This window comes from Cottoperca gobio, chromosome 9 (genome assembly GCF_900634415.1).
Source record: "Cottoperca gobio chromosome 9, fCotGob3.1, whole genome shotgun sequence".
NCBI classification, from domain to species: Eukaryota; Metazoa; Chordata; class Actinopteri; order Perciformes; family Bovichtidae; genus Cottoperca; species Cottoperca gobio.
Genome location: NC_041363.1, coordinates 6822083 through 6836996, shown reverse-complemented (window position 1 = coordinate 6836996; position 14914 = coordinate 6822083). Strand labels below are relative to the sequence as shown.

At 42.8% G+C, this 14914-nt stretch overlaps 3 protein-coding genes across 5 annotated transcripts; 1 reads left to right on the top strand and 2 right to left on the bottom strand.

The window, feature by feature from the left end:
- Nucleotides 1–753: 753 nt before the first annotated feature.
- Nucleotides 754–7158, top strand: phyhip (phytanoyl-CoA 2-hydroxylase interacting protein). The gene is made up of 5 exons (XM_029440374.1): nt 754–907; nt 3087–3263; nt 4647–4821; nt 5073–5190; nt 6045–7158. The coding sequence occupies exons 2-5, from the start codon at nt 3087–3089 to the stop codon at nt 6589–6591; spliced, it is 1017 nt and encodes a 338-aa protein (XP_029296234.1). The 5' UTR covers nt 754–907; the 3' UTR covers nt 6592–7158.
- A 402-nt stretch (nt 7159–7560) lies between these two features.
- ppp1r3c2b (protein phosphatase 1 regulatory subunit 3C2, duplicate b) lies at nt 7561–9168 on the bottom strand. The gene is made up of 3 exons (XM_029440371.1): nt 9093–9168; nt 8860–8930; nt 7561–8668 (listed from the first exon to the last, which is right to left on the bottom strand). Exons 2-3 carry the CDS (start codon nt 8901–8903, stop codon nt 7801–7803), a joined length of 912 nt encoding a protein of 303 aa, XP_029296231.1. The 5' UTR covers nt 8904–8930; nt 9093–9168; the 3' UTR covers nt 7561–7800.
- Nucleotides 9169–10405: 1237 nt separating this feature from the next.
- On the bottom strand, nt 10406–14226 carry gins4 (GINS complex subunit 4 (Sld5 homolog)). Of its 3 annotated transcripts, none has more exons than XM_029439921.1 (9): nt 14099–14226; nt 13888–13993; nt 13664–13750; nt 12667–12780; nt 12473–12570; nt 12308–12396; nt 12064–12154; nt 11834–11938; nt 10406–11505 (listed from the first exon to the last, which is right to left on the bottom strand). In XM_029439921.1, the coding sequence occupies exons 2-8, from the start codon at nt 13984–13986 to the stop codon at nt 11842–11844; spliced, it is 675 nt and encodes a 224-aa protein (XP_029295781.1). In that variant the 5' UTR covers nt 13987–13993; nt 14099–14226; the 3' UTR covers nt 10406–11505; nt 11834–11841. The 3 variants fall into 3 exon arrangements, with proteins under 3 accessions (XP_029295781.1, XP_029295782.1, XP_029295783.1); XM_029439922.1 differs by having other exon boundaries at nt 14095–14196; XM_029439923.1 differs by having other exon boundaries at nt 14145–14163.
- Nucleotides 14227–14914: the final 688 nt, after the last annotated feature.

The following is a 14914-nucleotide window of genomic DNA, read 5'->3' as shown; positions in this document are numbered from 1 at the left end:
CATTTCCATTGTTTTAGCAGCAGATTATACATTAATCTGGGAAGGGTCTAATCTCTACTGAAATCCTAAAATAAATTGTCCTCATGAGGTTGAATCAGCACAAAAACATTCCTCTGAAAATTGAAGGGAAATCTGCTTACTTTGGATTTACAGAGTGGCATCCCTTGCCCCCGGATGTGTTGGGGGAAGATGGCCTGTGGTGTTAGTCCATATGGCATAACAGTTGGCACATGTATATTTGTTGAGGTCTTGATAGAGCTCTATGTAATTTCCTGGGACATCACTCAGCATAATCTCTTAAACACGCAGTAGCCAGTGGAGCTTGTAAAAAAAAATGTTTTTCCTCACATCCCTCGTGTCCATACTGTCTCCATATCTTAGAGGTGACATTTATGAACGTGTTCGGTCTATACTGGAGTGTGTGTGTGGATTTTGAGCCTCAGGCAGACTTACTGCCGGCTGATGTGTTGTGTATGATCGGTGGCGAAAGCACGATGATGACGAGGTTGACTGAGTGTCTCACTCTGGTCACACTCCAGTTCAAAACTCTAATTCCTTGCTTCATTTAGAGTTGAATTCATCCTGTGTGGCTGCGTATAGGAGCCAAGTAAACATCACCCTGAAGAGCCCAGAGCAAAAACGAGACTGGGAGGAGGGGGAGTGATGTAGAGAGGCGGCACGGGGGGGGGGGGGGGAGGAGGAGGTTAGAGTGTTTGTGTGTGACACAGAGAGTGAGAGGGAAACAGACTGAGAGAGGAGCTAGTGTGTTCGTTTCACCTCCTAATCAGTTTTCCTGTGAGATCTATCATCGACTGCAGCAGAGGAGACAAGTGGAAAAGCGGAAAAAAGAAGATAGATTTCTGCTCGGCTGTGATCTTCTCCCGTCACAAATTTGAGACTCATACAAGTAAGCAATTCTTCTAAATCTTCCCACTTATAGATGCTTGTAGTGCTCAGAAAATAGATCTGTTATATTATACTCCCTGTGTATGAAGTTTTGGAGATCAGACAATCTTATGCTGTGATGGGGAGTTTCATTTGTGCATTTCTCAAAGATGTAGTATTAGACTTAACGGCAGATGAATACAGTTGTTGTGATAATGCATGAGTTACATTTGCATTGATGTACAAACGCATGTGCGATGACATTTATCACCAACTTCGGACTTGTATTACATCCCATCAATGCCATTCCACACAAGGCTGAAAGGATATTTCATGCTGCAGCATTGATTGGTTGATGTAATTGCTCATATTGTAAATGTTAATGCTTGGTTTGATTGTGCAAGGGAGTGCAGCTCCTCAAACTGTATCAGTAACACAATACCTCTGTATGAAAGCTTTCGTTATTGAACTTCACACAATATTGCTTCGTGTTTCATTTTGCGTCGTGGCCTAGTGAGAAAATTCTGCCTTTTCTTCCTCTCATCTATATGTGTGAACTACTCTCCTTGGGAAAAGAATTAATGACTTTGAAGCACAGAGTTGTGTTCAGTGTGCTGCTCCATATGCATGAATGCAGCAGCATCTTTCATGATGCTGCCTTTAAGAGATAGCAGCTAGATTTCAAGATTTCAGCTGAGCATTAGAAGCCCAGATGTACACAGCAACTCGCTATCAAAGCTTTTTCTGCAGCAGAGATAATTGGCTCACATTTCTTTTTACAGGCAGATTAATAAATCTGGGTGAAGGGATTGTGTGTGAATGGTATGGGAACCTGCATTTGAACTGTGTTCACATGCAGTCGATCTAAAAGCGGCACACACACGCAGAGACACGGGGGCTTTGATGACTTGTCCTGCGAGAATCTCCTCTTGCCCCAGTTTCTATGTTTGAAAAAGACACCGTGGATAAAAACGAGAACGGCAGCTGGAAAGCTGATGCGTGAAAACACACGTGCGTGTTGCAACGGCTCTCTCCTCTGGTCCCCATGTGAACGAGCTACTGCACACGTTTCACAGTTCACAGACTTTAATGAGCTGCTGCAGCCTGTCTATCATACTGGCTGGAGATCAACCTTAACAGATGTCAAAGTCAGGCAGTGACACTACGACAGGCATCTCATACAGACACAAAATATGAGCGTGTTATGATTGTTTGTGCTAAGTTTTCTTGTAGGCACATCTGTGATTTAGCATATGCTCAGGAAGGAAACAAGCAATGAGCTCCGCTGGTGTTGAGATGCAGGAGAAATAAGGAGAAAATGCTTTTTACTACTATACTGGAGGAGGAGCCTGTAACAACCCATATAAGATGGATGAAAACTGACAAGCATACTATGGAGGAATATATATGTACTAAGGCTCAGGGCAAAGAAGATGACCATTGAGCACATGTTGAAGAGACTTACCTGCAGTTTATAAGAGGGATGGTAACAACCAATCAAACACAGGCAGACACAGGCTGGCCAACAGATTGCACTCGGTTCGACTCTCAAGGCCATGTGCAGCAGCCTGGATCGAATCACTGAAGGGCAGCTAAAGGAAATATGATCATACATCACCTGCTGCTGATTCCTACTTAAACCTCGCCTGTTTCTGCCCAAAGAGTGTGAACGATTTCCCTCGAGCTGCAAGGAGTTCACTTAGCTCAGCTATTTTGAAAAGACGTGCACTTCAGCCAGCAGGCATAAGTGTTTAAAAAGTTACCTTCAGTTTAAATTGTCGCTGACAGGTGCTGCAGCGTTTTTGTTTGTGACCTGCTTCCCTGAGAATCACAGGAGAAGATTGAGGGAGGCTGCAGACGCCTGGTTGCTGGGAGACCGCTGGAGATGGATTGCAAAATGCACGGGAGAAAGCAGAGGCCAGTCGATCAGCCGGGAGCGTATCGAGTTGTGTAATAATGGGAAATGTCAGTTAAGGGCGAGGAAAGGGGGGAGCAGGGGAGAAAAGATTGGGACAGTGAATAAATAACACAGATCCCCAAATGAAAGGTTAATTGGATTCTGTCTGAGGTGAATGTTTCAGTTGTACAGTGTCCACTATGCATCTTTAAATCATACAATTTAATCTCCTTTAACAGATGTTCTCTAGCACTGGTGTTACAGTGATAACACTCTAGTCCTTTATCTCTCGGTTTAATGGCAGATGACAGAAATGGACGCCCCTCTCGCTACCCCCTGCAATATCCAGATATGTGACGTGACCTGTGACTCCTTCCGCATCATGTGGGACATGACCCCAGAGGACAGTGGCAGATCCACACACTTCTTCATTGACCTGAGCCGCAAAGAGAGCCGCGACCCCAACCGCTTCAAACACAGGGTCATTTACCTTCTTCTGTCTGTTTATCACATCAATGGGATTCCTGCTATGCTGTCTACATTCATATTCCAGATTCACACAAATACATTTTAACCATATGATCGGTGAAGAAGGTCTGCCTTGTAAGCCTTCTGCACGTCCATTTTAAATAGCGGACAGCCTAAATGAGACAGGGAAACGTGCATATAGTTGAGGTCTAGCTGGGTTAACAGATGGGTTTAACTGCCTTATGATAGTCTGCATTAATCTGAATACAGTAAAAACAGCAGTTGCGCCCTTTCAGTCACTTCCAATACAGGCGGAAAAACAAAATGAGTGCAGTCAACAGCTCCAGGCCAGTGACTCACTTGTATATTGCTTCCTCTTAAAGTGGACACAAACTGACAAACTCATCTGCAGCACAGAACAGTTTTCATGTTAACAAATGTTGCACATTTTTAACACCAAAGACATAAGGTAGTAATGAAATGGTTTATCTCAACAGCTATTGGATGAAATTGTGTACAGACGTTCATGTTCCCCATTAGATGGTGATCCTCTCGCTTTTCATCTAGCGCTCTCGTGAGGTTTATGTGTTAAATGTGTTAAAAGCCTTCCTGCAGAACTAATGGCTATCCCATTAGCTTCAACTGTACTTTGTGTTTGTTGCTAATTAGCTAATGTTAGCATGCTAACATGCTAAACTAAGGCGGTGAATGTGGTAAACATTATAATATAGCATTTTCATTGTGGGCATTTTAACAAGCTGACGTTAGTGATTAGTATACAGCCTCACAGAGCTCTTAGGCTTCTTTACATACTGCTAAGGGACCTTTTTTTTACACTGGTTGAATACACATAAATGTATGATGTTAACATTTCAGTGGTGAATTCAGTGTCTAAATTTAACTCCACTTGCTGTAGTCTAACATTTGTGATCTCTCTTCGGTTCAGATGCAAACTACTGACTGTAATTATGGCCTATTATGGCAGCTGGCAATTCAACAGCTCAAAAAGTGCTTTTATGAAGTCAAGGCAGGGCTAGGACTGTGTGAGTTGTGCCTGTGTGCAGGATATGCTCTCTCTCTCTCTCTCTCTCTCTGATATACAAAGTGATACAAACAAACTTGCATCAGAGATGTTGCCATGGATATATGGGCCTCTGAGCCTTTACTAATTAGCTGTGCTTCTCTTCGAGGCCTTGGACAAAACAAAGCTGTCGATTTGATTAGATGAATCCTAGTTACAACAGCTTGCGCTTCAAGTAGACTATCATGCTAATAATACGTTTACGAAGGGAATGTTTGACTTAACATTTACATTTGTTTTGAAATGTAAATGAAAAACATGTTCGAGCCTTGCATCCCGTCTCTGATGTCAACGTCTCGCTGCTTTGTCCTCCAGGATGTGCCGACCAAGCTGGTGGCCAAGGCCGTGCCTCTTCCCATGGCAGTGAGGGGACACTGGTTCCTCAGCCCGCGGACAGAGTACTGTGTTGCTGTCCAGACTGCTGTCCGACAGCCAGACGGTGACTACCTGGTGTCAGAGTGGAGCCAGGTGGTGGAGTTTTGCACCGGGGGTATGACACATTATGCCTGACAGCTTAAATAACATGCACTCTATAGAGCAGCATTTTTAATACAGGTAGATCACTTGGACCTGGTCATTTTAAAAGTAGCTCACAAGCCAAAAACGTGTGGGCACCCCTGCTGTAGAGTATGAGAGTTTTAACCAAAGTTATGCAAAATGAGCACAGCGCAGAAAAACATTCTGTCACAGCGCAGGGTCATTAGCATTTTACACAACTCCTCCTTTACATCAACTTTGCAGACTATGCCATGGATCACCTGCAGCAGCTTCTTGACAAGGCCAAGGGCTCTGCAGGGAGGCTGCTGAAATTCTCTGTGTTTTATCGCAACCAGCACCCAGAATACTTCGACTACGTCAGGTCAGTGCTGCATTTTTATCTCTTAATTATCACAAAGCAATTACAGCAGCAATTAAACCCTTCTCGTGTTTTCTGTACGGTAAATAGGAAGCTAGTGAAAGCAGTTTGTAAGCTTAGCTAAGCACAAAGACTGAAAACAAGGGGAAGCTACCCTGGCTCTGTGCAGTGGTGACACAATCTGCCCAACAGCACCTTTATAGCTCACAGGTCTCCATGGAGTTACTGCACACAGCTAAGACATTGTCTGGCTGATTACTCATGTGAAACCACAATTGTTTTACATGTACTGATTAAGCACATTTAAAAGATATAATCAACATTAAAAAAATGTTATCTAATTAATTACAAGCTTTGTGATTAATTCATCGCGATTAATCGTATATATCAATATTTGCTGTGAGAGCTCCGTGCAACGTTATTTTTTCTTTGATTAATTAATCGAAATTAAGGCGTCAATTCGACAGCCCTAGTTTTTATCGGTTTTTATCACCTTGTCCGTTTGTTTTAGAGAGGAGACATTTTAAAACCTCCTGAAAGATGAACAATGAAAGAATCCTAACTGACTTCATTAAAAACTCCCATGATCCCACACTACTTCACAACGCCACCAAACTCTGTCTTTTGTAATTGTGTTGATTGAGAGTCCCCTAGTGGGTTTAAAAATTATTTCCAGTCTTTGTGCTAAGCTAAGCTAAGCTAAGCTAAGCTAAGCTAACCGGCTGCTTGCTATAGCTTCATATTTAGCGTACAGACTTTATAGTGGTCTCTATTTTCTCATCACATTCATATCAAGAAAGTGTATTTCCTAAAATGTGAAGTATAATACTCCTTTTTGTTTTCATATGTTGGATTAGTAAAGAATGTGGAGGCCTGATGCGTCCAGCCCTAAAAGACATCAGTGGGAGTCACGGTTCTCCCATCAACGGCAAACTGCAGGGAGTCTTCTTCAGCTGCAGCACAGAGTTTGATACCGGCCTCCCCCCCAAAGACTCCCCGTACGGCCCGCTTCGTTTCCAGATCCCAGCTGGAAACCTGCTGAACCCCAACATCTCCCTGTACTTTGCAGACTTCTACTGTATGTACACGGCCTACCACTACGTAGTGCTGGTGCTGGCCCCTGTTGGCTCAGAGGGAGATACCTTTTGTCGCACCCGCCTCCCTATACTGGACTTGGCCTCCAACCCTTTCCTGACATACACTGCCCCTCAGAGGCCGGGGGAGGAGCCTCTGTTCTGCCATGCCAGCGACGTCATCCTTGAGGTTCTTTTCACCGATCCGGTTCCTTTGGATCAGGGCAGCGTGGAGCAGATCAGAGGGCACCACCAGCTGATGAGTCTGACCACAGCCAACGCTAAGAAAGACCCGAGCTGCAAAGTGTGCAACATCAGTGTGGGACGCTGAGGGAGATGTAGCACAGACCTGGTGTGTGAGCCTGCAAGACTTCACAGTGTTGCACAAGACAAACCTGTTGAGACCATCAAGTGTAGGTGAGAACACAGTGGAAACAGCCCACCTCTCGGGGTGCGTGCATGCTGCTGCCCCTCTTCCCTCCTGCCTGGACTAGAATAGTGAGTATTAAATAGAAGACCTTTACCATGTGTATTGCAGAACTTCATCATGATCGCAGCTGGAAATACAGTCCAGCCATGACAGCTGAACAAAAAATAACTGAAGACATGATAGGCTTTAGAAGGCTGCAAAATACCCGTTTCTCCTCACTTCTGCTCTCCAGTGTTTTTGTGGCATTTTATGAATATCTTTTCCTGAGTTTTAAATTGAAATGTTTTCCTTTCAATGTGTATGTTTTCATTTTTGGTTTTTATGCACAACTAGTTTGATGTTATTTCTCTTAAAGAAATTAGTTTGATACCACCTGAAAGTGCAAACGCTAGAAGCATGCCCCCTACATTTACTTCTTGCGATGCTCTCTCTATTAGGTCACTGCCAGATGTTCTTTGGCTTAAAAAAAAAAAAATGTCAAATGTCTAATATTAATACTACATTGTAGCTTTGACTCCAGTTTTCAGCATCCCTGCCAAATACTTGAGCGCTTCATGAAAAGCTCATTGTAGAGTTATGATTTGTTCATGTCTAAATGTTGCAATGGTGCAATGTGACGATGAAAGCAGGGCTTTACAGTGTGCTGGGGTTTTAGGAGGAAGGTAATGGGGAAGATGGTATCGCAGAGTTTCCTGCAATCAGACTTTGACAGCAAACATCTGCTCTGTAAACAGGGCTGAGCTAAGATTAGCTTCTTTCTTTCTATGGGGGGGTCTGTCTGTCCCTGCCCAGTAATCTCTGACCTATATGGGAATCCCAGAAATGCCCAAAGTGAAAGGGATCCTGTCCCTGGTGCACAACAGTAATGCATGCGCTGGTAAGTGGCCAGAAAGTAGGACATGTCTAGAGTACGTGCGATGAACAAGACTGAATGTGAAAGAAAATTGACAAAGAAAATTGAATGCGACGACCTGTTTTAAAGACTTGTTTTTATACAAAGCACTTACTTAAGATGTCATTAAGCATTTTCGAAAACAAATTCAAATGTAATAAAAAAATATTTACCCATGACTGATGTTTTGTGTCAGGATCATTTCTAGGTCAAGAACATCACGCCCTTTCACTTAGATTCTTCCCGCGACAGAGATGTGAGCTGACGCACACAGCAATGCTGTAATTCTGTCCGTTGTTATTGTCCCAAAAAAGCTTGCTCTGCCCTCCTGGCAAATAACTTAAACAGAATTCTATCCTCCGTTTGGCATCCAGCACTTTGGGAATGCCAATGTCAAATTCAAAGATGTCCGTCTGAGGCCCTCCGAAGCGTTTCTGCAGGTATGTGCAGGGCACATCTCTGTAGCTCTGCCACGAGTCAAAGGTGATGCGTATACGTACTTCCTTCTGCAGGCTGATGTTCCTGACTCGCACGGTACCACGGAGGGCCTGTTCAGTAACGCTGCAGTTCTCCAGGACAACAATGCTCTCTGCCAGTTTAGCACGAAAGGCCTGGAAATCTGCAGAAGGCTGCGGGAAGCCCAGTTTGAGTCGCGTTCCTGGGCAGCAGGTGCTGACGGTGCGGCAGTAGCCATCCTCGGTCATGCTCCCCAAACCCTGCAGCGACGGCAGTAGGTCGAGGTCAGATTGCTCCTCTTCGTCAGAAAACACTCGCACTGCTGTTAAAGACATTCCCCGCGAGTCAGCGAAAATCACACGTTTGTTCTTGATTGGGAACAAAAAATCATCGTCATCATCGTCATCATCCAAGGAAAATGGGTAAAGGTGGTTCAGACAGGATTGGCTCATGATGTCTGATGAAAGCTGATCTGAAACTTGAGGACGGATGCAAGGGCGCTGGGGCTTCAGGATAGGAACCCAAACATGAGGACACAGTTGTTTACTTTGGTTCAAGCACAGCAGGACTGCAATCTCAGCAAGTCCAGCTGACTGGGCCATCGAGCTGAGGCCGACCACCGGCCGGACACTTGCAAGAGATAAGAGTGATTTCAATAAAGACGTTTGCCTTACAAGTGTGACTAAACTGTTCTTTATACTAATGTTAATTATGAGGTGCTTTAAAGAATGCATCACAAGGTTAAGTTGACATGGCAATAACTGGTGTAAGATCATGCACCCCACAGCAACAGGATCCCCACACACACTCAGTTAGCTTACGTTGTACTGGACATCTCCATACTGGTGTTTAGTGACGGGAACATTATCTTCAATGTTTCAACAATGTTTATCTAGAGAAAAGAAGAAAACACCTTTTACAGTCAGGTATTACAACAGGAAGTATTTTGATAAATATTGCATCTTTGATTTAATATATTAAAAACCTTTCTTTGTGCGCAATTCTGTTAATTATAATCTCACAAAAGAAATCTCAAATATATTTAAAATCTTACTTATGAACTCCCATGAGCAGCAAGTTTCCTGTAGTCCTTCATCCCTTTGCTGCAGGATCCTTTTTATACTACCTCAGTTAGGATGTCATGCCGTGCACGCCACCCTCTCCACTCTCCTGACCAATCAGCTCCGCATTGTGGTTTTGTGTAACATTGCTTTAGACCTGCCTATATATATATATATATATATATATATATATATATATATATATATATATATATATATATATATATATATTCCAGATGTAGGTTCTACTACTGCTCTAATTCCTTATTTGCCTGTCAAGACAAAAAACATGTAATTGTAAAATGAAGTCTCTGTATTGTCGCATCATGACGATCCTCACGTGGCAAACTCACACGGCTCCACTGAACATAACTCTAGTCCACATTGTGGAAACTATTCCAGACATCCCGGGCTCTATTCTCAGACCTGTCAGTGGACACCGAGGCCTTGAGCCAAATCCTCCGCTCTCTGCCTCCGGTCCTGAAGGGATTGCTGTCCCGCAGTACGTCGAGTATGTGTGATCCTGAGGAGAGCCGGATTACAGAACGACCCAGCGTGCCAGAACTGAGGAAGCTTTTCAAAAATGAAGTGCGTACAAATCGACTTTAATGAAGCCCATACTGTTCATTACATTATATTTTCGCTTTTGTGCAAAGCGACTTACAATAAGTGCAAACAATCTCCAGGATACAACTCCCACCAGCAAGAACCTGCAAGTACAATAGCTTCAAATAAACCAAACCAATCTAAGTGCTACAGGAATTAGATTTATTTTTCTTCTATTGGCCAATGTGCTGTATAAACAGACGGGTTGTCAGTCTGCGACGGAAGGTGTGAAGACTTTCTGCTGACCTGACATCAATGGGGAGCTCGTTCCACCATTTTGGAGCCAGGAAAGCAAACAGGCGGGTTTTATTTGAGGGGAATGTGGATCCAACTCGCAGTGAGCCGATTGGCCGATGCAGAGCGAAGTGAGCGAGCTGGGGTGTGTGGGTGTGTGGTTGGACCGTGGCCTGGATGTAGGAAGGGGCTGATCCAGTCACCGCACGGTGGACCAGCAGCAGTCTGGAGATATTTGAGATGTATTTGGACGACAGAGAGATAAAAGATGTTTCCTACTACTAAGCTAGACCAGTAAGTAAATAATATGAAATATGAAAATCAACAGACAGAAAATATATTATCAGTCTGTCTCAGCAATACCACTTAGAAACACTAGGGGAGCTGAACAGCTGTTTCCCCTTTAAGTCCAGAAAGCTGACTGAGGGAAGAAATAAGAAGAAATAATACAATCTTAACCATTCAATCATATACAAGTTTTTATTTTTCCTGCATTCATTCCCTAACACTTTATATGAATGATAGCTTCTCTGTGAGCTATCAGGAGTCTAACCAAAAGTCTGAATTTATTTTTCTTTCCTGGTGAGATCATCAGACTCATCTCCCAGTAACACTAATAAGTAATGGGATGGGTAATAGGATTCCTTATTAGCTAGATCCGCAGTGCAGTTGAGAAGACGACAGTCATTTAACACGTGGTTTGGTTCAGCACAGCCTCGCGCTCCCTCAGTCCCTTATTAGTTCCAAATACTGGGCAATTTGTGCGAGGGCAAACAATAAGCACTGATTGCTCCCTCTGACGCTCTTACATAACAATGTGATTATAACAATCATGTCTCAGAGAAGACAAAACACACACACACTCAAAGGAAACTTTGAACTTGAGAAGCAGAGGGGAGATAAAAGCATATTATTTACAATTCTGAACGTGGTAGTCATCTGAACGTTGACAGGATTTCTATTATTTATAATGATATTGATGAATTTAAGTGTGACTCATTAAAAGGTACACCCACATCAACACGTGCACCTTGGGTTGGTGCGCACTACGACGCCAAGCGAACTGATGAAGCGTTCACCTTCGGGTGCATCTGGTTACTGAGCATCAGAGGAGAAATTCTAATGATGTGTCAACAGAGTAACAGAATGAATTAGCATTACACACTTATCTTTGCCAGCCTCACGTACACCGTCACACCAGAATACATTAGAATTATGTAACCAAACGTATGTTGATTAGTACGATCCAAAAATAACACCGCAGCAATGCAAACGCTGCTTTGGAGAACAGAGTTCATTCGTCATCAAGCGCTTCCCACAATACCAGTAATGGCCTTATAGTTGGTGTTATTCTTCCACGGTGTCTTGAAGACATGGTGACAAGAATGTCTGTGTTTGCATCCCACAAATGAGTCCTTAATCCTGACAACAGTGAGAAAGATGGATGCATTTCCAGATGTAATCTCTGCAGGTTCATGTGTCTCTTCCTCATTACCGCTATGTGACAGAAATAGGCCATTGCTCTCTTTCCCCGACCTCCTGGAGCCAAAAACATCAACACCAGACCTGCAACGACAAAACAGTGAATGTTATAAATTATTTATATATTATAAATTGTATTAAAATGTTCACGTGTAGTTCAGTGACATGACACGTCTGCTTTTTTGTAAACACATTTTGGCTTTAAAAGAGACACATTCCTTCTATAATATGTTGCCAAGAGACAATGAACACTGCAAAAAAATAAAAAAAATAGTGTGAGCTAAGAATAAATTCAGATGTCACTGCAAAGCAGTTGCTTATGTAAGATCTGCAGAAATTAATTAGCAGATGTCAGTACTAGAGGGTGTGAGGGCAGTGTTGAGTTAATGAGAAAGATAACATTGTTACTTACCACGACGTTCAAATTAATTGCACAGCTCCACTTGAAACAAGCGGGGCTATCGTTCGATACCGCATTAGATGTTGAGAGCCCTCTTCAAGGTCTACAACATACTCTCTGAGAGAAGAGACAGAGTACACATAATATCAGTTGTTTCAATATTTATACAGAAGAATCGATCAGTGCTGAAAGTGAGAAGGTGACACTGCCATCTAGTGGGAGCTAAACCACTTGAGACGTACCTCTGATCATCTGCTTCAGGCTCGACCAAGATGTTTTCCTGTCTCTCCTTCACTCGTAGGAACACAAAGGAGTCCAGGCATGGCTCAGGCACTGGGATAACATTACAACACGTGGGATTTAGGGGGACGTGCAGTGGAAATGTCAAGAGCAAATGCCACCACCTGCCTCTGCATGCTAATAGCAGTATTTCAGGCATGAGAAAATATAAAGAGAGCATGTGAGGCGAGAATATAGACATTTCACCTGCTTTGAGCATGTCCACGGTCTGCAGGTTGGGTGGCATGCGCTTCAGCGCTACAGCCTTCAGGTAGGTTTCTGTGTTGGCATAGTACCTGCATGCCAGATGAACAAGCGTCAGGAAAACAGCAGTGTGAGCAAAAGGCTCTCCCCCAACTCTACTATACTCACTCTTTGGCAAAGGCAAACTCCTCGGGTGAAAGCAGTGACGGAGCTCCCTCCCCTCGAGACTTCTCTCTCTCCAGGATATGCGGGAAAAACTTTTCAATCTAGACAACACATAGCAAAACAAGATCAGACAACTTTGTCTACATGCACCGAGTGAAATGAGAGCTTTATTTTGCTGTATTGTTGATGTTACTGACCTTCTGCAGACGGGAGCGCAGGTAGCTGCTGAGCACAAAGCGAATCCGGTCTATTTCCATGCGATGGATGCTGGCCTTCGCGTCACCTTTCTTCACACGCTGCAGGTTTTCCTCCTGTTGGAGGAGAAGGTCAGGACAGTGTCCGAAATGAACATTTCCTTTATTCAAGGTGACTTACAATGAGCAGAAAAACAACATATTTGGAAGATGAATACTAGAATGCATTCATTGTACGATTTGATTATTTGATTATATGATTATGTAAGTGCATAGATCTATCGGTGATGTTACAATATGTGATGTCTGAGGATAAATAGTACTGCTGTAGATGTTTATGGTTGTGCTCATTTGAATATACTGTTGGGTAGTTTAATCTACAGCGATGCATCATATTCTACAAAGTCATCCTCTGTTTGCAGTTTCCTGTCCTAGTGAGAACCACGCACCTCTAAAAAGTCAACTTTTCATCATCTCAGATTTTTCGGCAGATGAGAAGCACTTAAACACTAAACCTTCAGTTTATCACAAACGTTTAAATGTAAAAATCTCCACATTATTAGATACGTGGTTTACACTGACCAGGACGGGTATTAAAAAGCTGTCAGATAAATGTAGCAGAGTAAAATACTATAATAACATAGAAGTACTCAAGTAAAGCACCTTTAATGTACACATTTACTCAGGTACTGTACTTATGTAAATGTACTTAGTTACATTCCACCACAAATAATGCAGTAATGTCACACTGATGTACACATACCAACTAGTACAGAAACATCTCCCTAAACATTTTAGATTATAAATTGTATATACACTTATTGGGGTAAAAGGGCATGCATACTTTTTCCTCCAAAGCATCGTTGGTTACAGCCCTGCACCACACTGCATGTGCCATCTTGTGACATTTAGAGATGTAGCTAGAATAACAAGTGTTTCTGAAACGTACTAGAAGTTAAACACAACCCACAGAGGAGGATGTTTTCCCCGTTTAACTTACCATGTGACTCAGCTGCTCCATCACACACTCCACCACCTCTGATTTGTTCTCCTGCAGCTCCGGGGAGAACTTCTCATTCAGCCAAGCCTGCGAGCGACACAGAGGAGCACAGCTGTGAGGATACAGTGTAATGACTTCCTGTTTGTTAAGAGACTATATGAGGTGTATGGCACCTTATGTCAACGACAAATAGGATACTTTTTGTTAAAACAAAATCAGCTCACTTCTTCCAGTTTGGCTATCAGCTCTGCCGGGGTCATAACATCTTCCTGAGTGTCATCTTGGTTGACGTCGCTGCCGTCATCAGACAAAGCGTCCATCATAGTTTTCCTTTACGAAGCAAACAGACAGAATATTGAGCTTAACAGAAACGCAAACTGTATGTTGGACTCTTAAACTTAAGTGTAGAGCGATTTAAACAGAATAGTTACAAACAAGTTTAGTGAAGAGAACCACAAGTAACAGATCAGCGTGTATTTACTGGAGAACCTCCTTGTTTATTCGCGCCACTACAACTCATCTCGCGAGAGTTGAGATATTATTTTCCCCCTACATTGAGTCTGTTAGGCAAGGTTTGACAAAGGCTGTGTGTAATGTGTACCACAGATTAACGGGTTATACTACCAAATACTCTAGTTTGTAGACATTGTTAGGGTTTCTATCATAGTTGGTAGGTGAGTATGACTTTTCCACTGTAGGAGGTGGGATTTTAACACTGCCACGGAGCATGCTTCCTGAAAGTCTGAACTCAGGGATCTTAACATAATTAATAACGACAAGGAGTAGCTACCAATATTGCTCAGAAATATGCACTATTCTGTATTTTGTAAGTATAATGATATTTGTAGAGTATGATAATACAGGAATTCACATTTTTACAGAATTTTAAGTGTAATGCATTGCATAAAAATGTGCCCTTGAAATATGATCTCCTAGCTGCAGGCATTGAAAAATGGGAGAGGAACACAGCAAAAAAAAAAAGATTATTCACACAACACACACACACACACACACACACACACACACACACACACACACACACACACACACACACACACACACACACACCCACCCACACACACTATAGATATCCCTGCAGTCAAAACATGGAATCTCCCACAGTGGTTTCAAAAGTCAACATGCCATGTTTCCTCTGCACAAATGTGTCTCTCTTTCACCCATGTACGTCTCTATCAGCTTGTATGAATTTAACAGTAATGCATTATCTGCTTGGTTTGTTACAGCTGCCTT